Here is a 27,225-nt window from a genome sequence, read left to right on the forward strand (position 1 = left end):
GCAGCACATCAAAAAGCTTATCCACCATGATCAAGTCAGCTTCATCCCTAGGATGCAAGGCTGGTTCAACATACGCAAATCAATAAATGTAATCCATCACATAAACAGAACCAAAGACAAAAACCACATGATTATCTCAATAGATGCAGAAAAGGCCTTCCACAAAATTCAACAGCCCTTCATGCTAAAAACTCTCAATAAACTAGGTATTGATGGAATGTATCTCAAAATAGTAAGAGCTATTTATGAAAAGCCCACAGCCAATATCATACTGAATGGGCAAAAACTGGAAGCATTACCTTTGAAAACCAGCACAAAACAAGGATGCCCTCTTTTACCACTCCTATTCAACATAGTATTGGAAGTTCTGGCCAGGGAAATCAGGCAAGAGAAAGAAATAAAGGGTACTCAAATAGGAACAGAGGAAGTCAAATTGTCTCTGTTTGCAGATGACATGACTGTATATTTAGAAAACCTCTTCATCTCAGCCCAAGATCACCTTAAGCTGATAAGCAAAGTCTCAGGATACAAAATCAATGTGCAAAAATCACAAGCATTCCTATATACTAATAATAGACAAAGAGCCAAATCATGGGTGAACTCCCATTCACAATTGCTACAAAGAGAATAAAATACCTGGGAATACAACTTACAATGGATGTGAAGGACCTCTTCAAGGAGGACTACAAACCACTGCTCAAGGAAATAAGAGAGGACACAAACAAATGGAAAAACATTCCATGCTCATGCATAGGAAGAATCAATATTGTGAAAATGACCATACTGCCCAAAGTAATTTATAGATTCAATGCTATCCCCATTAAGCTACCACTGACTTGCTTCACAGAATTAGAAAAATCTACTTTAAATTTCATATGGAACCAAAAAAGAGCCTGCATAGCCAAAAGAATCCTAAGCAAAAAGAACAAGGCTGGATGCATCATGCTACCTGACTTCAAACTATACTACAAGACTACAGTAACCAAAACAGCATGGTACTGGTACCAAAACAGATATATAGACCAATAGAACAGAACAGAGGCCTCAGAAATAACATAACACATGTACAGCCATCTGATCTTTGACAAACCTGACAAAAATAAGCAATGGGGAAAGGATTCCCTACTTAATAAATGGTGCTGGGATAACTGGCCAGCCATATGCAGAAAACTGAAACTGGACCTCTTCCTTATACTTTATAGAACAATTAACTCAAGATGGATTAAAGACTTAAATGTAAGGCCTAAAACCATAAAAACACTAGAAGACAACCTAGGCAATACCATTCAGGACATAGGCATGTGCAAAGACTTCATGACTAAAACACCAAAAGCAATGGCAACAAAAGCCAAAATTGACAAATGGGATTTAATTAAACTAAAGAGCTTCTGCATATCAGAAGAAACTATCATCAGAGTGAACATGCAACCTACAGAATGGGAGAAAATTTTTGCAATCTATCCATCTGACAAAGGGCTAATATCCAGAATCTACAAATTTACAAGAAAAAAACATAACTCCATCAAAAAGTGGGCAAAGGATATGAACAGATACTTCTCAAAAGAAGACATTTACGTGGCCAACAAACATATGAAAAAAGCTCATCATCACTGGTCATTAGAGAAACGCAAATCAAAACCACAATGCGATACCATCTCATGCCAGTTAGAATGGCGATCATTAAAAAGTCAGGAAACAACAGATGCTGGACAGAATGTGGAGAAATAGTAATGCTTTTACATTGTCGGTGGGAGTGTAAATTAGTTCAACCATTGTGGAAGACAGTGTGGCGATTCCTCAAGGATCTAGAACCAGAAATACCATTTGACCAGAAATTCCATTACTGGGTATATACCCAAAGGATTATAACTTATTCTACTAGAAAGACAAATGCACATGTATGTTTATTGCAACACTGTTCACAATAGCAAAGACATGGAACCAACCCAAATGTCCGTCAAAGATAGACTGGATAAAGAAAATGTAGCACATATACAACATGGAATACTATGCAGCCATAAAAAAGGATGAGTTCATGTCCTTTGCAGGGACATGGATGAAGCTAAAAACCATCATTCTCAGCAAACTAACACAAGAACAGAAAACCAAGCACCACATGTTCTCACTCATTAAGTGGGAGCTGAACAATGAGAACACATGGACACAGGGAGGGGAACATCACACCCCGGGGCCTGTCAGGGGGTGGGGGACTAGGGGAGGGATAGCATTAGGAGAAATACTTAATGTAGATGACAGGTTGATTGGTGCAGCAAACCACCATGGCACGTGTATACCTGTGTAACAAACCTGCATATTCCACACATGTACCGCGGAACTTAAAGTATAATAACAAAAAAAGAAAGTAGAAGCACAAGCAATGATTTTTACAAGCCATAATAATAGGTAACATTTATAAGCACTTTTTCAGTTTAGGTGCCATAATTTATGCTAAGTGATTTCCATCAATTATCCAAATAAATAATCTGCACAACATTCCTTATCCCTATTTTACAGATGAGAGACTAAGGTTTAGAGTAATTTACCCAAGATCACACAGTAGGGAGTGCAGCTGGAATTCCAAAGCCCCCATAGCACTCACAGCCCCACACTGGCTGTATAGGCTCCAGGCTTCCTTCTCCAGAACCTACTAAATAGCCTTTTAAAAATTCCTTTTCTGAGATAAAAAAGAAATGTGGTATATACATACAATGGAATATTATTCAGTCATTGAAAGGAATGAAGTTTTGATACATTCTATAACGTAGATAAACCTTGAAGACACTATGCTAAATGAAGTAAGCCAGACACAAAAGAACAAATGTATAATTCCACTTATATAAAATATCTAAAATAAGCAAATTCATAGAAAAAGTAGAATATAGATTACCAGGGGATGACGGTATGGGGGCATGGGGAATTACTTTTTAATGGGCACAGAGTTTCTGTTGGAGTAATAAAACATTTTTTGAAAATAAATAGTGCTGATGGTTGTACAACACTGTGAATATAATTAATGCCAATGAATTGTACATTTAAAAATGGTTAAATTGAAAATTTTATGTTTTACCACAATAAATATTTTTAAATCCCTTTTCTGCTTATTAAAAAAAAAAAAAAAGATGTCCATTACTGACTCGTCACACTACAAGAAGGGAGGTTATACATTCTGAACCAGAAAGCCAGAGCACTTCATCATTCTAAGTACTGGCCCCAAAGCACTATAAACGTCAGGTTAGCCATCTAATTGGGAACAGGCAACACACTCTATTCATGTTGTGGCACTGATGTGTAGAAGTGGGTGGGATGAAAACAGATCTGATATATATAAGGCAGTAGAGCAAATTAGTGCAATGTATTGTCCTCCCCTCTACCCCCAAGCCATTTGTAAGACAATTTGAACATGAACATACACACACACACCCTCCTTTTGGGGAGTTACAGATCCCTTTAAGAAAAGCACAAATGCTCTCTCCTTGCTCAATATAATTTGGGGGTTTTATACACTTCCAGAAACCCTAAGATTCTCAGAGGCCCAAAGTTAAGAATATGTACTATAGGGAAACACTGATTTCCTTGGATTTCAATTTCTTTAAGGATTAGTCTTTTGATGATCTCAAAGGACTGTTTGGTCTCTAAAACTTAAAAATTATGCTTTTGAAAGAACATTACATTAAGAAAATGTAGAAAAAGCAAGCTAGCTAAGAACATGATGTTGGCAATGAAGCACAACAAAGGCAGTACACAGAGAATGTGAGTGTGGGATCTCAAAAGGTCTGTAAAATGAGAAAAAAAGGTTTAGTAAAAAGTTAAAGGAGGTTTACTAAATAACTGATATTAAATAATTTTGGATTTCTTGAAATTAAGTCAAATTTCTAGATTTTTCCTTTGAAAAGATAAAGCAAACTCCACAACTTACAAAACATTCCAAGTCATTCTTTTTCTGTTTTGTATAAAATAAAAAATCTGAAAAAATCAAAGCTATAGCCACAAATAGTGTATTTTCCTATTATATTCACATACTATATTTTTAACCTTAACAAGCCTACTGGCTATACTGTCAAAATGTTAAAATTTAAAAAGGTAAATGACAAAAACACCTTTAGTACCAATATACCAAAAACAACAAAAATCTTAGCATACTGTTATGAGTATTTTAATTTTAATACACTAATATTGATATTGTACCATTTCCCAAAGAGTGTGTTAGAATAGGCCCTCAAGATTTCATGAAGAAGAGGGTTATATAGGTGATTCAACATTGGCAAGTGCTGCTCCCTAGAGTTGCTGTGTTGTCCCCAGGTATACAAGCTACAGAAGACTCTAAGCAGCCGGTAAAGACACATATTTAATTTTGTTTAATTAGTACTTTGATACAAATTCCCATCTGTTTGAATCTATGAATCTTGGTCTCATTGAACACATTAATATTTCTCACTTGAATCTATGAATCTTGGTCTCACTGAACACATTAGCATTTCTCACATAGCAAACTATTAAAATGCGGCTGCACATATTTTGGAAAGGCTGGCATTATATATAGAATATTGGGAGCACTACAATTTATCTGATGGTACGTAACAGTGATTCACTGAATGAGAGTATCTTGTGGACCTCTAAAGCAGTTGTTGGCTGATGGCTTTAAACATCAGCTATTTAAAAAAAATTAAAAGGTAGCCTCTGTGTTTCAAATTTAGGTGAGTATGGAACAGTTTTTGTATTGGCAAGTCTTATGCAAGTCAGCTACTATGGAAGGAACACACTTTAATTAAACTTTGGGGGAAATCACTGTTTTGTTTCATCTTTCATTTTGGTCAAGCTTGGTGACAGGTTTTATATTAAAAGCTTCTCAGCTCTGGAGTGGAATGTTCAGTTTTTTTCCTCTAGACACACTAAGTAATGTGTTTTTAAAGTTATACTATGTAATGTCTAGCCCCTAAGAAATGTAGCATAGGCATGTATTTAAAAAAAGGTGTTTTGAGGTATATGTCAATTCAGAAAATGATCCAATATTAATGATTCCCAAATCATTTTGGGTGCAGCAAAAGACTCCCACCCCTTCTTTTTGTTACAATTTCCAGTGAAAAAGTTAGTTACAATAAGAAAATATCACTGTATGGGAAAAAATTGGGAGAGAAGGGAGATATGCATACACACACACACACACACACACACACACACACACACACACACCTAAACAATAGGGGTATAAATCATTTCTTTTTTGAATACAGCACTAGGATATCTTAAAAAGTCCAAAAAGCCTGTTGTTGAAATATACAGCAGCAAACAGTATAAGATTAGCCAACGGATCCTAGACAAACTAAATTGGTGATGGTAATGCCATCCTAACAGTAATCTATAAGAAAGAATAGTGGGAATCAAACACCATGGTCAACTCAGGGACAGTCACTGGTTAAAACATTGCTGGAGTGTTAGCACGTGCAGTGGGAGTCTAAGAGCGATGCATACAGAGTCGCACAGCAGCCAGCGTTCTTAGAACTCCGAAAGAGTGCTTAATAAACTCTGGTAAGGCAACAATTAAAGTCCATTAGTACAAACATTTAATAATTCTTCATAATTCACCAGCTTCTAGTGGACCACCATAATCTATACCAAAATGAAAATCAGGATGTGCATGTCATTGCCTCTAAGAAAGGCCGTTTTGAATCAGTCTGTGGTCCTTTAGAAGGACTCTCCCAGCCCACCTGTAGGAACTGAACTGCATTTCCTTGAATTACAGATCTTGGATAGCACTTTGGATTAGTAATCATATGTTAAGGCTTTTGATCACGTTTACATTATTGAACTGATGTTTAATCTGGAACATGACAGTGTCTTTTATCTTGCACTAAAATAGGGATTATAATTGTTGTTCCTTAACTACAACACAGGAATATGAGAATTGATCAAATGACAGCAGTGAGATTTATCTGCTAACAGAAAAGAAAACTCGCTAGAATGTTCTTTTGTTAGCACATGCAGAATTAATGCATAATGATGTCTAGAAAATAATCCTCAAATAGAAACACGATTACCGTGTGATGCAATCTTCTGCCTGCTTCTCATTGTTCATCTTGTGATATAGCACAGCAGCCACTGCCAGGGGGCCTGCATCCCCACAAAGGAAGGTGATGGAGCGCTTGGTTAAGCAGTTCAGACTTTGCTTTACATAGCCATGTGCTAATTGTAGGTAGACAGGGTCCCCAAATACATCATAAAGATGTAAGTAAAGCACAGCAATACCTGAAAAAAAAAAAAGAAAACAATGTAAAGATGATGAAATGTAGTTATTTTATTATTTTTGGCATGGTGTCTACTCAGCAGCGATTTTTGACAACCTGTAGCAAATATATTAATGATCTGGAAGTTTGGGTGACTTTAATTCTAGGCTCAGCTCTATTAGTATGCAACTCTACGAACCAGCATAAGCCAACAACTTACTTGTCCTCAGTTTCCTCATTATGGCAACTCTATTAAATAATAAGGTCTCTAAGGCTCTGGCCAATAAAGAGACACACAGCCTATTATTAGTCTTTGTTGTACTCTGGTTATTGTGTTAATGTATTCTTCCTGATGTCGAAATGATGTGTCATTAAACTAGGGTTCCAAATAAATGTAATTGATTTACCAATAATGATTTAATAAGAAATGGTTTGTTGTGAACTAAAGAAATTCAAAGACCAGGGAATGAAAACTTCAATTTCTCTTTACATAAAATTTTGTTTTGTGTGTGTGTGTGTGGTTTTTGTTTTTTTTTTTTTGTGAAAAGGTAGTTAATGTAACCAAATATCCTGCCCCAGTATCCTTCCAGGCAGGGATTATAAGAAAGTTATTTGATAGCTGAGAAAAAACATTCAACCCCTCGATTTTTTTCTGTCGAGGACCCACCTACTTTGGTAAATGTAATGTAAAAGCCACCAATGACTTTTGCCTTGGGCTTTACTCGATCAGTTTCTTACCCTACTCTTGAAGCCTGAAATATGTAATAGAGGCATTGTCTGCATGTCCTTATTTCAAATGCCTGTCACAGTGGAAAAAGCCTTCCCTCTGAAGCCAACTGGTCTCAAGGCAGACTCAAAGATGTGGAGTAGGAAGCCTGCCTGACTGCCTGCAGCATTTCCAGAAACCCATTTTTTCCCTTGAAGTACATTTTCCATCTCATTTGCCATTTTTAGAAGACACATAACCTCTGTTTAAATTTAAATTAATAGAGCCAATCTTCACGGATTTCAATGCAGTAAAAATGCTGTCTGCAAAATTACTTTCCCTGTACTGAGGACAATTTTAAATTTAGATAGTTTTCTGATTTTGCATGGGTAATCTCTAAAGCTTTGTGCTACAGACAATTCAATTTCACATGTATATTAAGGCCAAATTTTCATTTCTTGCCAAAGTTAATAACCTTGACTCCTCTTTCAAAGTGGCTTGGTGTTAGTAATCCCACAAGCTGATGATCAGATGCACCAATGCTTAAGGTTTGTAGACAAGTGTACAAAACCTTGTGTGTAGGTAAGAAAAAAAAAAATCTCCTTTTCACAAATGATTGATGTCAAGAGCTTCTTCTAAAATTAGGTCCTTAATAGGCTTCATCTCCATCCATATCACGCATCTGCAGGTGATCCATTTAAACTGTTACCCTTTCATTTTGCCCTCCTATTCCCATTGCTGCCTGAACTCTCCTAATTAAGTCATGTAAGCACCAAAGCCAGATAATGACATGATGGAGATGTGAGAAAATAAAAAGTGATTAAACACAAGCCCAGTGATTGTTTTTCTTTCAGATCTTTGTCTCTCATTAGCAACAATTCCTCTTGGCTTAACTAACAAACAAAACCTATTAAGGCTTGCAATTGTAAGATTTGGTGTATTTCTCATGAAAAACAGGTAATCATTTCTCAAGTCTCACAAGAGTACATTTGGATTAAAACTTTCTTTTTGATAGGCAGAGAATTATCTTTCTAGTTTCTGGGATTCCAAACCTCACGTTCCAGTTCTCCCCTACCTCTCATGTGGGCCTCTGGGTCTGTGGATTTTGATAAGCAATCTTCTGGAGATGATAGTTTACTGTGTCTACATTCCCTGTCACAGAACATCCATGGAGGAAAAGGACTTTAAGTGGTGAGTGTTGCTGCCAATTAGAAAAAGTTTCCTGCACATGCTTATTATAAATCAGCCCAGGTCAGGAAAATAAGACAAAATGTATTATGTCACAGACATTTAATACCTCATCAATATTTTATATAATAGAATATAATAGAATGTGTCCTAATGACAGAAAAAAGGGAGGACTGCTTTGTGGCCAAATGTCTTAAACCTGATCTTTATGATCCTCAACCGTTGACAATAACCATGCATATACCACCACCTTTGAATCAATACCAAAGACTCAGGGATGGCTGGCAAAGTAGGAAATAAAAACACAACTTCAGGGGCTTTGCAGGGAAAATTCACCCAGTCCTAATACATACTCGTGGGCCTGGCTTCAGTTAATGCCTTAAGAAATGCCTTCAAATGCAATGTTTATCAAAATATATATGTTCTTCATGGAAAAAATTATACAGTACTGAAAGATTTAATATGCAAAACACCAGTCCTCTGGTTCACTGTGTTGCTGCCTTCCAGAGGCAACCATTTTCAACAGTTTCAGCCATTTTCTCTAGTATCTGCCTATTTCTAATAATATGCTTATATGCTCTCTGTCAATTTTTCTATGTCAGATATTTCTGACTCATATTCTACTCTAGAAAACGAGGAGTTAGCTCTTGTGATGGAGACTAAGTGGTTTTCTAAATGTATCTTGCCTTTCTCTCAACAATAATGCCCTGGATTTTAGCTGGGCACAGGCTGCTAAGAACAATTTTCTTCACAGCTGGGTATGGCTATGTGGCGAAGTTCTGAAAAACAGGATGCAGTGGGAGTAGTGGAGGCAACTTTGGAAAATATTCTTGAAGGGAAGGCACTGGCGATTTATTTCCTTTTCTACTTTCTTCCTGGCTGGAATGCAGATGTGATGGTGCGGCTAGAGCAGTCATGGTCTAAGGACCATGAGTTGGAAGCTCTGTGCTGAGGGTGGTAAAGTTTCAAAGATCAAAGCCACCTAGATTCTGGCGGACTGCGAAGCTGCCACACCAGTCCATGGATTGCCTACTTACACAAGAGAAAAATAAACTTTGGTTCTGTTAAAGCCACTGTTATTTTAGATGTATTGCCATGTCCTGGTAGGCCTAATCCTAAAGAAGACAGCTCTTCTCAAAGCTAGAGAGGCAGGCAGAAGCTAGATTACACATGGTCTAGCAGGCCAGTTAGGATTTGGAGTTTCATTTGAAATGCACCCACTTTAAGCATGGGAAGAATATACTTAGATTTGTTTTGTTAAAAGTTCACCATAACTGCACTGTAAGGTTTGCAAGGGAGTGTATGAAACAGTGGATGCAGGAGGAGCAGTCAGGAGGATGCTTCAGGAGTAGAAGCGAGACACAGGGTGGGTGGTGCAATACAGATGTTGTCAGAATGAACTGCAAAGATACCTGTCTAGAAAGTAAAATCAGCAGAACCCGGTGGGGGATGGTGGAGAAGGAGATGTCAAAATGCCTCCCGATGACTAACTTCAACAGCTAAATGGCAATAGTGCCATCCACTGAGGTAGCAAACCCCTCTGTTGGAGAATCAGGTTTGGGAGGAAAGAGTAGAGTTGTATCCATTAATAAATTCATCCCCAAATATGATTCTATTCTCTGAAGGACACTTAATGAGAAAAAAAACATTTCTACTGACTTCTAACATAACAGCCAAAATTGTTCGAGTTTTGACAAAGAATGATGTAGGCAGTTTCATCTTTTTAATAGTTTCTTTTTTTGACTCTTTTTTTAATTTAATTATTTATTTATTGTTACTAAAGTTTTAGGGTACATGTGCACAATGTGCAGGTTACATATGTATACATGTGCCATGCTGGTGCGCTGCACCCACTAACTCGTCATCAAGCATTAGGTATATCTCCCAGTGCTATCCCTCCCCCCTCCCCCCACCCCACAACAGTCCCCAGAGTGTGATGTTCCCCTTCGTGTGTCCATGTGTTCTCATTGTTCAATTCCCACCTATGAGTGAGAATATGCGGTGTTTGGTTTTTTGTTCTTGCGATAGTTTACTGAGAATGATGATTTCCAATTTCATCCATGTCCCTACAAAGCACATGAACTCATCATTTTTCATGGCTGCATAGTATTCCATGGTATATATGTGCCACATTTTCTTAATCCAGTCTATCATTGTTGGACATTTGGGTTGGTTCCAAGTCTTTGCTATTGTGAATAATGCCACAATAAACATATGTGTGCATGTGTCTTTTTAGCAGCATGATTTATAGTCCTTTGGGTATATACCCAGTAACGGGATGGCTGGGTCAAATGGTATTTCTAGTTCTAGATCCCTGAGGAATCGCCACACTGACTTCCACAATGGTTGAACTAGTTTACAGTCCCACCAACAGTGTAAAAGTGTTCCTATTTCTCCACATCCTCTCCAGCACCTGTTGTTTTCTGACTTTTTAATGATTGCCATTCTAACTGGTGTGAGATGGTATCTCATTGTGGTTTTGATTTGCATTTCTCTGATGGCCAGTGATGGTGAGCATTTTTTCATGTGTTTTTTGGCTGCATAAATGTCTTCTTTTGAGAAGTGTCTGTTCATGTCCTTCGCCCACTTTTTGATGGGGTTGTTTTTTCTTGTAAATTTGTTTGAGTTCTTTGTAGATTCTGGATATTAGCCCTTTGTCAGATGAGTAGGTTGCGAAAATTTTCTCCCATTTTGTAGGTTGCCTGTTCACTCTGATGGTAGTTTCTTTTGCTGTGCAGAAGTTCTTTAGTTTAATTAGATCCCATTTGTCAATTTTGGCTCCCTAAATCATTTTATGAGGCCAGCATCATTCTGATACCAAAGCCGGGCAGAGACACAACCAAAAAAGAGAATTTTAGACCAATATCCTTGATGAACATTGATGCAAAAATCCTCAATAAAATACTGGCAAACAGAATCCAGCAGCACATCAAAAAGCTTATCCACCATGATCAAGTGGGCTTCATCCCTGGGATGCAAGGCTGGTTCAATATACGCAAATCAATAAATGTAATCCAGCATATAAACAGAACCAAAGACAAAAACCACATGATTATCTCAATAGATGCAGAAAAGGCCTTTGACAAAATTCAACAACCCTTCATGCTAAAAACTCTCAATAAATTAGGTATCGATGGGACGTATCTCAAAATAATAAGAGCTATCTATGACAAACCCACAGCCAATATCATACTGAATGGGCAAAAACTGGAAGCATTCCCTTTGAAAACTGGCACAAGACAGGGATGCCCTCTCTCACCACTCCTATTCAACATAGTGTTGGAAGTTCTGGCCAGGGGAATTAGGCAGCAGAAGGAAATAAAGGGTATTCAATTAGGAAAAGAGGAAGTCAAATTGTCCCTGTTTGCAGATGACATGACTGTATATCTAGAAAACCCCATTGTCTCAGCCCAAAATCTCCTTAAGCTGATAAGCAACTTCAGCAAAGTCTCAGGATACAAAATCAATGTACAAAAATCACAAGCATTCTTATACACCAATAACAGACAAACAGAGAGCCAAATCATGAGTGAATTCCCATTCACAATTGCTTCAAAGAGAATAAAATACCTAGGAATCCAACTTACAAGGGATGTGAAGGACCTCTTCAAGGAGAACTACAAACCACTGCTCAAGGAAATAAAAGAGGATACAAACAAATGGAAGAACATTCCATGCTCATGGTTAGGAAGAATCAATATCGTGAAAATGGCCATACTGCCCAAGGTAATTTACAGATTCAATGCCATCCCCATCAGGCTACCAATGACTTTCTTCACAGAATTGGAAAAAACTACTTTAAAGTTCAAATGGAACCAAAAAAGAGCCCACATCGCCAAGTCAATCCTAAGCCAAAAGAACAAAGCTAGAGGCATCACACTACCTGACTTCAAACTATACTACAAGGCTACAATAACCAAAACAGCATGGTACTGGTACCAAAACAGAGATATAGATCAATGGAACAGAACAGAGCCCTCAGAAATAACGCCACATATCTACAACTATCTGATCTTTGACAAACCTGACAAAAACAAGCAATGGGGAAAGGATTCCCTATTTAATAAATGGTGCTGGGAAAACTGGCTAGCCATATGTAGAAAGCTGAAACTGGATCCCTTCCTCACACCTTATACAAAAATTAATTCAAGATGGATTAAAGACTTAAATGTTAGACTTAAAGCACAAAAACCCTAGAAGAAAACCTAGGCAATACCATTCAGGACATAGGCATGGGCAAGGGCAAGGACTTCATATTTAAAATACCAAAAGCAATGGCGACAAAATCTTTTTAATATTTTCTTTCATCTTTTTATCAAAGAATATGCATCTACTTTAAAATTGACAAAAGCCAATTTTAGCTAAGTGTATTCTTGGGCTTAAATTTGAATATCACATTACATTTCCTTTTGTGCTGTCCGCTAAGCAAAAAATAGAGTGGAGACATGCTTCCTTCCCTTCATCTTCTCTTCTAGACCAGAAGAAACTTGAATGAGATTTAAATTTTGATTGAATTTAATTGTAAAAATCTGCTCTAAACTGATCTAGAGTTTAGAGTTATTTTATATTTAATAAATGGTGTTACTGAATGTCATATTCATAAGTATGAATATTCTGTATATCCACATGCAGAAGAATGAAATTTGAACCTCATTTCACACTATATACAAGTCAACTCAAAATGGACTAAAGACTTAGACTTAAGACCAGAAACTGTAAAACAACTAGAAGAAAACATAGAAGAAAATCTACACATCCAGATGTGTAGTACTTTGAATTACTACTCCTGCAACCTGTCTGGTTCATCTAGAAGTGCAGTGTCCAGTATGATACCCTCTAACCATAAATGTCTACAGAAATATAAGTTAATTAAAAGTAAACACAATTTAAAATTCAACCTTAGTCACGCTAGCCACATTTAGAATGTTCAATAGCCACATGTGGCTAGTGGCTGTCGTGATGGAAATAATAACATTTCCATTACTGCAGAACATTCCAAGGAGAGTACTGCTCTGAAGACCAGGAATAGATGTCATTCCGTACAAGTAGTTCAGGAAGTCTGGCACTGCCTGTCAGTTTACCCTAAGAATTTCTTGGTCTTGAAGTGTTGATAACTATTAAAAAACAAAACAAAACAGAAAGCAAACCAACAAAAACATGCTGTGAGGACCAAATAAAATTCTGTTGTGATAGGAATCAGTCCTGGCTTCAGCATGAAAGCTGTGAACTAGATTTTTTTTTTTTTTTCCTGTAGCTACTACCCTGGGATGGGAGGGTAAATTATTTAGGGACACTTCTAAATCTGCAATTTCCTTACTCAGCAACTTATGCCAAGTAGAACTATAAATACAGCCAGCTGTTGAGAAGTAATTAATACTAAGCCTTTGAATTTCTGAGGGATCATTAGTCCTATTCATTTTGGCCAATCAAAACCTTGCTGTGTCTCATATGCATATGGAGATAAAAATCTCCACAGATACATGAATCTCTCAAAATACTTTTCTGCGATTTTGCATTCTACAGATTATTCCTCAACATTTTTCATTTGTTTTACGACCAGCTTACAGTGATGTAAAAAGCTTTGTGCCATGGTACTTTAGCTCTGCGAGGCATTTTCGTGCAGGTCAAGGGCATTTAAAGACTCCCTTCATGTACTCTGGTAGGGAAAATCATGTTCAGATTTTAGATCTACAAGGCTCACTGGAGGTGCTTAACTAACACTCATTAGTTTAGAATGATATGCAGACAGGAACTTCCCAAAGGAGGGGCACTTGGGTGTTCCAATCTAAGTTCAAATATATTTTTCCCTACTTGAAACTTTAACGGCTCATCAATTATTACGTTTTCTTCTTTTCAGATTTATGAAAAAATAAGAAGTGAAAGTATTCTCTGACTGCAAGTATGACCAACTGTCTTTCTATATCAGGTTGATAATTTCTAATATGTTCCTTTGTAATTGTTTCTCAATTTTGTGCTGAATGTTGACCGTGTGCATTTCCATTTCTTCAACAAAATCACACTTGTCTTTAGAGCACTGTTGTTACTGTGCACAGCACTCTCCCCATGCCTGAACTGTAAACAATCCACTGACTAGGACATCTGCGCCGCTGTCTGACTAAAGCTGAGCATCGTGGGCCGTGGCTTTCAAATACTCCAGTGCTTTTACAGGTGATCTGGGGAGGAAACTAGTCATGACTCCACACCTTTAATTTAATAATATTGCCCCAAACAAATGAGTAAAACAGAGAATAAAGACGGCAAATAAGTACTCTGAAGATGTGTCTTTTCTTTTCTTCTTTATTTCAGAGCTGACTATCCAATAGAAAAAAAGATGAAGAAAACAAAACAAAAAAACAGGGAAACATTGTTCCCTTTTCCTTCCCCCAGTGCCCTGCAGCCCACCAACTATGAATTGGGCACTGTGCTAAGTGTTGACGTTACTGGAATGAAAATGACAAACATAGCCTTCTTGGTGTTGGCTGTAAAAGTCAGATTGTTTAGATATGTCTTCTTTCCTTCCTACTTTTTTCTGATCTGCGTCACACTCTCATCCTACTCTGGTTCACTCAAGCCCAATGGTGGTGTCTAAACTCTACAATTGCATTCATCTATCTAGTGGCCATTGTGAAGTGCTCTAATGAATCCAGCGTAAATCCATGTCCATAGCTCTTTCTACTTGTCCTAACACCTCTGGCTGGGTGGGATAGGTGCATCTAATGAAGGTGAAGGACACTTGGCCAGGGCTCAAATTAAACACTGAAATGCTGGCTCTGATGAAGAGCTACTTACAAAGAGATCAAATTGCAAAGAGAAGACACCTGGCCAGAGTGACTCCTTTCAAGTAAGTCTGGTGTCAGCAGTAACTAACACCCACATGCGAAATCTGCAGCTCAAAGGCTATACATTTGGTAGATCAGAGGAACAGCATCTGGAAACACTATAATGACTTGCATTTAGAGTGCAAGTTAATATTACTCTAGGGATTATGCTACATATCCTCTTGTTTAAAATGTTATCTAATATTTGAAAAGAGGAAATACATGCCAATTTTAGCCTCATTAACTTTGTGAGTCGGTTACAGAAGATTGGGTCATGTCTTTCAGAACTAAAGTCCTTAGAGTCCTGTATGTATTTTTTTTTTTTTTTTTAAGTGTGAGCTGATCATCATTTCCCCTAAGAATCATCATAGTTAAGAGCGGGGAAAAAAAATGAAATAAGGGCTAGCATTTTCCCTTATTGTCTCTTAAAGACAGTAGTGAGATCAGCCATCCCTTGGGTTTACTTAACTTTTCTACTACGTTATCTGCAAGGGAAGGAATCTTTTTGATTAAATGTTTATTTCTAACACAAGAACACTTTATCTGCTCATTTAATCCTTTATAATAACAATTCCTTACCAGTGTTTGGTGGTTTCCATTTTATAAAGCACTTTAGAATGTTCTCCCCCCTAGCACCTACAGTCTACCTGATCAAAACCCAGACCAGCTCCATGGCAGGTAGCATTATGTTCTCTGGTGAGACCCCAGCGATCTCTGGACACCACTGAGAACCACTCAGTAGCTGACCAGTGGATTGGATCTTAAGGGGCCTCCAGGCTTGCTATTTTTCTGTACTGTCTGCTGCTATGTGTAGAGTCATACATAACAACTCTTAATGGGGTTCCTAAATAACTAAAATGTGTCCCCTGCTACACAAGCCATGAGCACGTAATTCCTGTAAGTCTACTGGGAAAAGATTAAGGCTAAAAATGAACAACTCAATGCTTATTGCAGGCATATGTCGTACATCAATATCATGATGCATTACGCTCCCATGTACTAAATTTTACAAAGGAGAATTGTGGTGAAAAGAACTGAGGCTGTTCATTCAAAATATCACTTATTAACAGCTGCAAGAGCTACCAATTGATTTCAGACTATGGATGATAATTCACTTGAGAAGATCTTTAAGCCTTTTCAAAAACAAGCAATTATGAGGAAAAGCTTCTGTCTCGGCCCAATTAATTTTCTATCCTGAAACCATGCTGAATATATTAATACAAGATTAGGAAGGGGAAAAACACCTTCTATAGAAAAACACTGGAGATTTTTTCATTTTTCTAGCTGCAAATGCCCGTAAGTCTTCTCAGGGTTTATGTCCAATTCTAAATAACTTTTTAAATAGTAATTACTGTTGCCTAACAAGCCTTGTTTCCTTCTTACTTTCCAAATTCCTTTCATGCTTTATCAGGGCTTACTCTGACTCTTATTTCTTTTAATAAAACACTTAAATCTGACTAGTCATTAGCCATTTCTATGAAGTTTGTATGGAATGAGTATCATGTCATTGTTCAAACTACTCCATCTTATAGCTTATGAATAAGCCTTCTTCACTTATAAAGTGTACAGAATAAACTCATATGTAGAGGCTGAGAGTAAACACACACAAACACACACATACACACACGCTCATAGGGTAAACAGCAGGACTCAAGAGCCAGGCTTGTTTGGGTTGAACCCTAACATTGTCACTAGCTGTATAACCTTGAATGAAGTACTCAGCCTTGCTTTGCTTTGTTTTTCTCATTGGTGAAATGGGGATATGAATGGTATTCTGGCCATAAAGGTTTTTTTTTTTTTTTTTTTTTGGAGACAGTCTCCCTTTGTTGCTCAGGCTGCAGTACAGTGGCACGATTTTGGCTCACTGCAACCTCCGCCTCCCGGATTCAAGTGATTCTCCTGCTTCAGCCTCCTGAGTAGCTGGGATTACAAGCGCCCACCACCAGGCCTGGCTATATAAAGTTTTTTTGAGGTTTAGATTAGTGAATTAATGCAACACACTTAAAATGGTGCCTGGCACACAACAGTAGTTATTGGTGTACGTGCCCGCACCCTGTCTTGTCATTCAGATGTTAACTGCAGTAACATTTTATCAACAGGAAGAGTGTTCTAATCTTACTCCTGTTCTCCAACAGTCAAATGATCATAAAACTGCATACTGATGATCTTTATTCCCTTGGGAACCAACATTCAGTCAATCTATTTTATTATTCTTTTTTTGAACATTATAGAAGTAATTTGTTAAGTCCAAATTACTGTCTGAAAAATTGATTAATCATAACATCTTATTCCTGAATAAGCATGAGAAAGACCAGAGGGATTTATGGTAATAACTGCCTCTTTTGACAATATGAGACAGCTACCGGGTTTTTAAAATTCTTCCCTCCTTTCTTTCCCAGGTCAGGGCATTTTTATCTCTGCGAATAAAAAAGGTAAAAGTCAGGGATACAGCTTGTACAATTACACTATGACAACTCACAGGTGTAAATATGTAGGCTTCAGTGGAAATGAGTTTGAGTTCTATTAAAAGTTCATGTTAACCAATCTCTTCACTATTTCATACCCTCTGCTTCAATTTTAAAATAAAAGCCAAGATAATTTCAGTTGTAAAACAGTTTGTAAAGTAAGTGTACTTTCTTAAGCAATTATTTGCTTCTTTTATATTTCTATTTAAACCTGTACATATCACCTTACCAACAAAGCATTTTGTATATATGAATTATTTGGAATAATCCTATCCTAAATCCTAATCTTATCTGAACTAGCGTTAATTATCAGACCATCTACATACTACTGGGGAATGAAACAACAAAATAAAATTGTAAAGTCCTAACTAATTGTAATAATCATTTTACTAAGCATGTCTAACACTCAGAAGTACTTTAGCAGAATTCCAATAAGTACCTTCTATTGGTTTTAATTTTTGTTGAAAAGATAGATGGGGAAAAAAAGCAGTCAGTTTTTCAGTTCCAAGTGCAGTGGGCTCTTAAACAACATGGGTTTGAACTGCATGGGTCCACTTGTACACAGATTTAAAAAAAATATATATATATAGTGGAAACTTTTTTGGGCATTTGTCGACAATTTGAAAAAACTTGCAGATGAACTGTGTAGACCAGAAATATCGAAAAAATTAAGAAAAAGGTGTGTCATGAATGCACAAAATATATGTAGTTACTAGTCTATCACTAGGATAAAATATACACAAATCTATTATAAAAAGCTAAAATTTATCAAAACTTATGCATACAGACTGTACATAGCGCCACCTGCAGTCTAGAGAAATGTAAACAAATGTAAAGATGAAATATTAAATAACTTTGTAAATTAACTCTAGTGCATACTGTAGTACAGCAATAACTTCTTAGCCACCTCCTGTTGCTGATGTGAAATCAAGTGTTGCTCCACTTAAAATAACATGTGATGTGAATTATCTCTGCTTGAGATCATTATCTCTGTCTCTCCAGTAAATTACATATCACAGTAAAGAGTAATCTCTTCTGAGATTCTTGCACATTTTTAATTGTTTTTAGTGCAATATTGTAAACCTTGAATAACACCATGGGACACATACAAAGTGCCAGTAGTGATGCTGAAAGTGCTTCCACGAAGCAGAAAAAAGTCGTGACATTACACGAAACACCTGAACTGCTTGATATAATGTAACCACAGATTGAGGTCTGCAGCTGCAGTTGCCTGCCATTTTAAGATAAACGAATCCAGCATAAGGACCACTGGAAAGAATGAAAAGGAAATTCATGAAGCCATCACTGCAGTTACAGCAGCAGGCACAAAAACCTTGCGTTTTTAGTGAAACTGCAGTACATATTGAAAATGTAGCCTTTATGTTGGTGCAGGACTCTAAAATGATTCAAGAAAATGTGAAGTCAATATACGGCAACTAGAAGCAAAACGATCTAAAGCTGTATAATTTAATGCCAGCAAGGGTTGGTTTGATAATTATAGGAAGAGGTTTGGCTTAAAAAAAAATGTCAAGATAACAGAAGCAGCAGCTTCTGCCAACCAAGAGGCGGCAGACAAGTTCCCAGCTACGATGAAGAAAAATTGAGGAGAAAGGATATCTGCCTGAACAGGTTTTGAACCCTATTCTGGGGGGAAAAAGCCACAAAGGACATGCATTAGTAAGGAACAGAAATGACCACCAGGATTTAAGGCAAGAAGGAATAGACTAACTCTACTGTTTTATGCAAATGCAGTGGGGTTTATGATCAGGACTACCCTTACTTACAAAGCTGCCAATCCCTGGGTCTTGAAGAGAAAAGATGAGCACCAGCTGCCAATCTTTTGGTGGTACAGGAAAGCTTGAACAACAAGAACCTTTTTTAATGGTTTGGTTCCACCAATGCTTTCTCTTTGATATAGAGAAATATCTTTTCCCCAGTTGAGACTGCCTTTTAAAGTTTTTTCAATAGTGCACAATGCCCCTAGCTACCCAGAACCCAAGAGTTCAACACTGAAGGCATCAAAGTGGTCTACTTGCCGCAAACAGGTCTCTAATTCAGCCTCTACATCAGGGGGTCATAAGGACCTCTCAGGCTCATTATAAATAGTACTTTATGGAACGGACTGTCAATGCTATGGAGTACCCTGTGGAGATAAAAGTGACTCCATCTTGTAGGCTAATCCTCTACGCTGACTTCTGATTAGCCCCGGCCCCGTGAATGCCTCCTGGTTTTTACTTTATTTACTGCCCCTAGTATAAGAACAAAGTAACCTTGGTGCTAATGCACAAATTATAGGCTGTGATACACATAGTAGTCTTGCCTGTTTTTGAGGGTTGCCTTTCCCTATGGTATGTAAGCCCTGGGTCTCTGGAGTAGCAGTGTTGAGATCTTCCTGCCTTGTGGCTGACCAAGACCATGCTTGTGTCTCTAAGTTCTCCAATAAAACAGCCTTTACTGACAAATTGGACTTTCTGCCTCCTTCTTTGATTTTTCAGCTACTTCAGCATTTGGGGGTCACTTTGCATATGTGACCCTTTCACGGAACAAACCAGAGAGAAAGAACATCATGAAAGTCTAGAAGAATTAATTACACCACTGAGATGCCATCGTTGATACAGTAGAGCCACAAAAACCATCAAGGCTGAAACAATAAATTCTTGCTGGAGAAAACTGGGTTCAGATAGTGTGCATGACTTCACAGGCACCAATCAAGGAGATATGAGAGAGAAGTGGATATGGCAAAAAAAAAAAAAAAAAGTGGGGGGATGGGGACGAAGGATTTCAAGATATGAATCTTGGAGAAATTCAAGAGCTAATAGACGCCACACCAGAGGAATTAATATAAAGCAACTTGATGAAGATGAGTTCTTATGAACCAGTGCTAGAGGATGAGGAAGATATAGAAGCAGCGCCAGAAAACAAATTGACGTTAGACAGTCTGGCAAAAGGGTTTTGATTATTCAATATTGCTTTTTACTTCATTTCTGACACGGATTCGTATATGGTATGGGCACTGACACTAAAGCAAATGGTGGAAGAATTGCTAACGTACAGATATTTTTAGAGAAATGAAAAAGCAAAAACGTCCAACAGAAATTACGATGTATTTCTGCAAAGTTACAGTGTTCCTGTCTTTCCTGCCTTCCCTTCCACCTCCCTTCACTTCTTCTGCCTCTGCCACCCATGAGAGCAAGACCAATTCTTTCTTTTCCTCCTCTTCCTTAGCCTACTTAATGTGAAAACGAGGATGAAGACCTTTATAATGATCCACTTCCACTCAATGAACAGTAAATATATTTTCCCTTCCTTATGATTTTAACATTTTTTTCTACCTTATTGTAAAAATATAGTACATATTAAATGTAACACACAAAATATGTGTTAATCAACTCTTTATGTTATCAGTAAGGCTTCCTCAACAGCAAGCTATTAGTAGTTAAGTTTTGGGGGAGACAAAAGTTATACATAAACTTTTGAGAGTGTCAGTGGGCATGTGCCCTTAAACTGCACATTGTTGAGGGTCAGCTTCACACATCTAACATTAAACGCACGAATGTGTCATCTCTTCACTAGAACCCTTTCATTTTCAAGATCAACTAAGCAACTGAGACAAATCTAGACACACCATGAATGAGGTATGAAATTGGGCAGCCCAATTTTGTAGCTTTCTTTAGAGTCATGAAGTAGAAACAAAGACATACAATTACGGAGTTTAGTATGAATTGATGCACGGTACAAATTAGAAACTTTATGATTTTGCAACAGAAAATAAGAGTTTGGGAGAAAGCAGAAAAGAATGGCAAGTAACTGTTTAATAAAGCTACAAAAATAGTAATGTTTTACAGTATTAAGTTTAGAATCAATCGCTAGTCCCTTCTAGATTTAAGTTACACTTAGCTCTAGGAAAATTATGATTTGGCATTCCTATAATACTTCCTTTCTGTGGCAGGCTTTACCCAAAGACTTACTGAATGAAAAAAACAAAAACTTAAAGGTGTTGTGAATCAAAATCCAAATCAATCTCCTTGGAAACAAAGAACAGACAAAATATCGCTTGGAAAATTTAAAATATTTTATAGACACTGGTAAATTTATCCCCCAAAAAAATCCCCCAAAAAGTGAACAGAAGAGATCCTTTAGCAGACATAAAAATTGAGGCTCACTGTCCAAATGCCTTGTGCAAAACATAGGAGTCAAGAAAAAAATCATTTTTCTTGTTATATAGAAGTTATAGCAGAGATTACTAGGTCTTATCCCAAAGTTCACTCTCCTCTTCCTCTATTAACAGAACCCGAGCTAGAAGACTGCATTTACTACCCTTCTTTGCTAACAAGAGTGACTGTGACTATGTTCTGCCCAATGCAAAGTAAGCACAACTGAAATGTTGAGTGGGACTTCCAGAAAGGCTTTTTAAAGGGAGAGCATGCATTAATGCATTCTTCTTTGCCTCTTCTTCCCTCCAGCAGCCTGAAAAGCTGATGTAATGACTGGATCTTCAGCAGCCATCTTAAGCAAGAGGTAGAAGCTAGAGGCTGAGGAATGATGGAGCAGAAAGAAAGGAGCTGGGGTTCTATTAACATCCTGAAGCTACACTATCAGGCCTGGACTGACCAACTCTTTCTGGCCTTCTTTTACGAGACAAAAATGCAGTTATTTAAACCACTATACTTCTGTTTTCTTTTTTGGGGTATAGATAACTGAACCTAATCCTGTCCCAAATCCTGATCCTATCTAACCAGTGTTAGCTATCAGCCCATACGTATACTGGAGAATGACGTTTAACAAAATAAGATGTTAAAGTTCTAACTAATTGTAATAATCATGCAGTTTTCTCATGCTGAACAAAGTTAAAGAAATATAATGTGTGTTTCCTAAAGAGTGTCATCTTTTTGAAAGATAACATGGGGCACAAAGTAACATAAAAATCTACACATAATTATATAAACATTGCTTTGACATACAACACCAAATATTTTTATTGTGTTTGTGAATGCATTTCTTGATAATAAAATTGCAGTTATGAATAAGTGATACTTGGAAAGTTATAATATAATGGGAGGAGAAGGTATTAACACTGTGATTTTATGGGGTTGAATCAGTTTTAGTTTCTTATACAACTCAGAGCTTTATGTTATTTAGACTGTCTGAACACTGGCACAAGGTAGCATATTACTTATCAAAACACTGGAGGAGGCAGTCTATTTTACGTGGGAATAATGGCTTTTTAACACTGTTCGATTAGGAGACATTAGGAACCTTGCCTTGAAAACCATTAGCAAATTTATCTAGAAGATTTTACGTTACATCCTAAAACAACCAGCCACTAAGGACATCCTAAACTGCTTAGTATGCCAATTTGCCTCAGATGCTTGCCATATAGGCTGCTTTCAGGAGCCAGCAATGAGTATCATAGATACTTGAGGATGAAAGGTTGAAGGATACTGGCATTCAAAGATGAAGCCAGAAACCCTGTACAGCCAAAAAAATTAAACTTGCATTTTACTTTGGAGTGAAATTTCTCTGCTATTTCCAAAGTTTTTAACTTTTGGTTTCTCAACTAGCCCTAGCAATATAAGGGCCTGACTAATGACTCTTCCCAACATTGTCAAACTTAATTCAAACTTGAAATCAATCCCCTTTTTTTCCCCTCCTAAAGCAAAGTACCTCACAATAATAATATGAGTACATCTGAATGGCCAATTTAAAAGTTTAAGTCATTCTTTTGTAATCAGTGCTAGAATTAACTAGTGATCTGTTTCAGTTTTTTTTTTCTTTTGCCAAGAATAACAAAATAATAGAAACTCCATATATATTAGAAAAAGATCTGTAAGTTTGAGCCTTATATATTAGTACAATGTGGCAATCAAGAGGAAAACTCAAAAGACAACTGTGTGCTGTGCTTGTCCTGTTTTGTTCAAACCACGATAATTTTAAATAAATAGTAATGTTCAACATTCACTGATGACATTATCTATCAAACACATCACACCCGGAACACAGCAGATAATAAATGGAAGCTGTTATACTTTCCTTCTTGAAACAAAATCCTTTCCTTTCATTCTCATTTTAACTTTGTGTTAAGCTTCTACAATCCATAAAAATCATAAAACAATAAAATGATCCACATTATCTAGTCCAGTCTTATTTTTACAAAACATTGACTTTAGAAGTCCCTGAGATTTTAATTTTACTGGTTTAATCTGTCTTCCCTACCCTTGTTAAAAAAAAACAGAATCATGTGTCATTATTGGTTGAGTACCCCTTACCTGAAATCCTTGGGACAAGTGTTTTGGATTTCAAATACTGAAATATTTGGCTTATATTTACCAGTTGAGTATCCCAAATCTGAACATCGGTAATCCTAAATGCTCAATGAACATTCCCTTTGAGTGTCACATCAGAGCTTAAAAAGCTTCAAATTTTGGAGCATTTTGGATTTCAGATTTTCAGATTTGGGATGCTCAACTTGTACTAAAGAGGAAGACTAAGAGATTGCTATTGTTAATAAATTTCTCTCAGAAAGCTTTCAAACTGCAGTCCGTAGATCACCATCTGCATCAGGACCATTGACGATTATAAAAGGCAAATTCCTGGGTTCTGCTCAAGATCTACTGAATCAGAATCTCTGCTATGAGGCCATTTTTATGACAAATTCCCCTCCTTAAAATCAAATTAAAATTCCCTGGATTGCAAGCTTATTCATCCTTGCCCACTCTTTAAAGGGAATGGGAAACACTGAGTCTCTACGCTATGCTTTCTTCCAGACTACACAGCTGTCTTTTTGTTTCTCTACATTTGGTAAATTAATTGCAGTTCTTCAACTTTTCTTCTTTGATTTTTTTTTTTGAGACAGAGTCTTGCTTTGTTGCCCAGGCTGGAGTGTGCCAATCTTGGCTCACTGCAACCTCTGCGTCCTGGGTTCAAGCAATTCTCCTGCCTCAGCCTCCTGAGTAGCTGGGACTACAGGTACGAGCCACCATGCCCAGCTAATTTTTGTATTTTTAGTAGAGATGGGGTTGCACAGTGTTGGCCAGGATGGTCTTGATCTCTTGACCTTGTGATCCACCCGCCTCGGCCTCCCAAAGTGCTGGGATTACAAGTGTGAGCCACTGTACCCGGCCTCTTTGATTTTTCTCTCTCACCTTTTTTTGAAATCAACGCACTGTTTCTTCCTAAACCTCCTCCAACCTCTCAATGATTGAGATTGGCAATGCAGCAATTGCAAACCAACCAGCAATGACCATACAGGAGGATTAGTTCATGGAAGTAATACTTTACCCTGTGTTTCTGTATGGACTCCTGTTATGGGTTAACTTTTAAAAACATGCTTCTGGACATGTTTTATTCCTGAGATCAATCCTCATTACCTCTGCTTCAGGCATTGTATTTTGGAACCCTTCCCAATTCTTCCCACTGAAATTACATCTGCAAATTAACTATGTAATATTGAAAATCAATTTTTCTCCTCACAAGTATAGCAGCCATCCAAATGTCGGGCATGAATTACATGAATATGCTTACCATGCCCTAAATTCAGGGCACTATTAAAAACCCAGAAGATACCATGGTTGGGTTGAGGGCACAGCACTCTCCCAGAAGCAATTACTCATATGCAGATGCAGGAAGCATTTAAGGGTGCACCATTCAGACAGACAGCTCTTGGAAAAATGCTCTGGCTCTTAAGCACAATGCTTATGCCAGCTCACAGTCAGCACTTCATACCTGCCCAGCCAGTGTAACCGGTGCCATCCCGAGGGTCTGCTGATTTCAGGCCTCTCTCCATTTGCTGAAGAAGCTCCCGAATCTTATTGGTCAAGCGTTGTGAGAACTCAGGAGTCAGCTAGATATTAAAGGAAAACAAATATCAAATTAATGTGGGTCACCCAGCTTGCTGGACTATAAGCTACCAAAGACAGGAAGGTATTTCTTTTCCACTTAGGACATATTTTTCTACCTGGGAGACTAAACAATTTATTTTCTATTCTTAAACAACAACAATATCACATTAACAAAATTTATAAAATACCGTTGTAACTTATGTTTTACATAAAATTTTTAGTTAAATACTAAAACAGACTGCCAATGATAAACTGGCTCACAGTAATTTTCCATCTAATAGTAATTGCCTATTATTTAAACCAATATTATAATAAAGTCTTTTTATTAAATTAAGCACAAATCAGATGTTTGCTGCTTTCAAATTACTGGATTTTTAGTATTCAAGCTGCAGCAAGGTAAATTCCCTAAAGAAACATCTAATTGCTCTTATTTAAAAAAAATGATTTTAAAAAAATGAAGTAGCCAAAGAAAAGCAAAACAAATTCATGTATATCAAGAGCCTCAAGCAGAACAGAAAGAATATCAAACTTAGCATCATAAACCCACGTCCACCACAGTGTCTGGCAGAGAATACAGGCTTCACAAATGTTTCTCAATGAATGAGCCTGTCTATATCCTTACCCGCTATTAGCTGATCTTGTTCAACTCATAACTTCTTTATGTTTCAATTACCTCCATAAAGTCAGGATAATAATACCTGCCATGCCAATTTCAAAAGGTACTTTGGGGATTAAATGAGATAGTGTATCACAAGTCTTTCTCATTCAGGGATGTAAATGTTGACATTTTTACTAATTCTTTAGCAGATCAAGGGTCTAAGGCAAGTAATAGTTTAGATATGGATTGAAAATACAGTAAGGCTGGGGCTGTGGGGTTAGGACCACCATATGAAGGTCCACAGATGCTGTGCAGTGAGGCTCACACAATCATTACGTTATTCTTCTTAAAGGCAAATGAAAAATAATTTTAAACTTCTGCACACACTGAATCAGTGTCTTAAAAAGTCACTGTAGGCCGGGCACAGTGGCTAATGCTTGTAATCCTAGCACTGTGGGAGGCCGAGGTGGGCAGATAACCTGAGGTTAGGAGTTCAAGACCAGTCTGACCAACATGGAGAAACCCCCATCTCTACTAAAAATACAAAATTAGTCAGGCATGGTGGTGCACGCCTGTAATCCCAGCTATTCGGGAGCCTGAGGCAGGAGAATCCCTTGAACCCGGGAGGCGGAGGTTGTGGTGAGCCGAGATCGTGCCACTGCACTCCAGCCTGGGCAACAAGAGCGAAACTCCATCTCAAAAAACAACAACAACAACAACAAACACCCAAAAAAACTCACTTTATTGTCTCCCTCAATAATTTTAAGAACTTGCTGTGATTCTAAGACTTGAATTTCACAAAGTAATTAAAATTTCAGAACAATGTGGGGGAAAGTTACAAGGGTATAAACATTTTATTTTACCATGTAAGGATTGTAGAAATAAACCTAACCACTCACATCAGAATCTCATTTTTTAAAATGAGATAAAATCTTAACACTGAAAACAGCAAGAAGGCAGTATCAGAATTAACAACAACAATAGTTTAAGGATACATTAAGATTCACTTCGGAGGAGCATCCTTGATAAGGCAAATCAGACTTTCAACCACATCTGGATTATTTAATCTAAAGCACCACTATGATCCCTTATTTCACACTCTTTAGAAGAAACGACATTGTTTGACAGATACACTCCCATTATTTAACGATTTCTGCAAAGAGGTTAAGATTTCAACCAGACTTGAAAACACATTTAGTAGGATAAAATACACCTCAATGTTAATACAAAAGGCTTATAAATCTCAGCTAGATAGAAGAGTGCATCTATATTGAGAACACGTCATCTACTGTATATAGATCATATATAATTTATCATCTTGCCTGGCCTTCAAGAGATCAAGAATAATGAGAATGTCTCAGCCTCATGAAGGGAAGTTACTTTCTGTTTGG

At 37.3% G+C, this 27,225-nt stretch overlaps 1 protein-coding gene across 4 annotated transcripts in view; it reads right to left on the reverse strand.

Moving 5' to 3' along the window:
- The window catches only part of LANCL1 (LanC like glutathione S-transferase 1), a 49,275-nt gene that overhangs the window by 18,537 nt on the left and 3,513 nt on the right, over nucleotides 1-27,225 (reverse strand). For all 4 annotated transcript variants that reach the window (XM_063647920.1, XM_054477396.2, XM_054477395.2 and 1 more), the window contains exons 3-4: nucleotides 25,121-25,238; nucleotides 6,036-6,243 (exon numbers count right to left, since the gene is read on the reverse strand). In XM_063647920.1, the coding sequence (XP_063503990.1) occupies nucleotides 6,036-6,243; nucleotides 25,121-25,238 (326 nt within the window). The remainder of the gene's footprint in view (nucleotides 1-6,035; nucleotides 6,244-25,120; nucleotides 25,239-27,225) is intronic.

Source organism: Pongo pygmaeus, chromosome 11 (assembly GCF_028885625.2).
Source record: "Pongo pygmaeus isolate AG05252 chromosome 11, NHGRI_mPonPyg2-v2.0_pri, whole genome shotgun sequence".
Classification (NCBI taxonomy): Eukaryota; Metazoa; Chordata; class Mammalia; order Primates; family Hominidae; genus Pongo; species Pongo pygmaeus.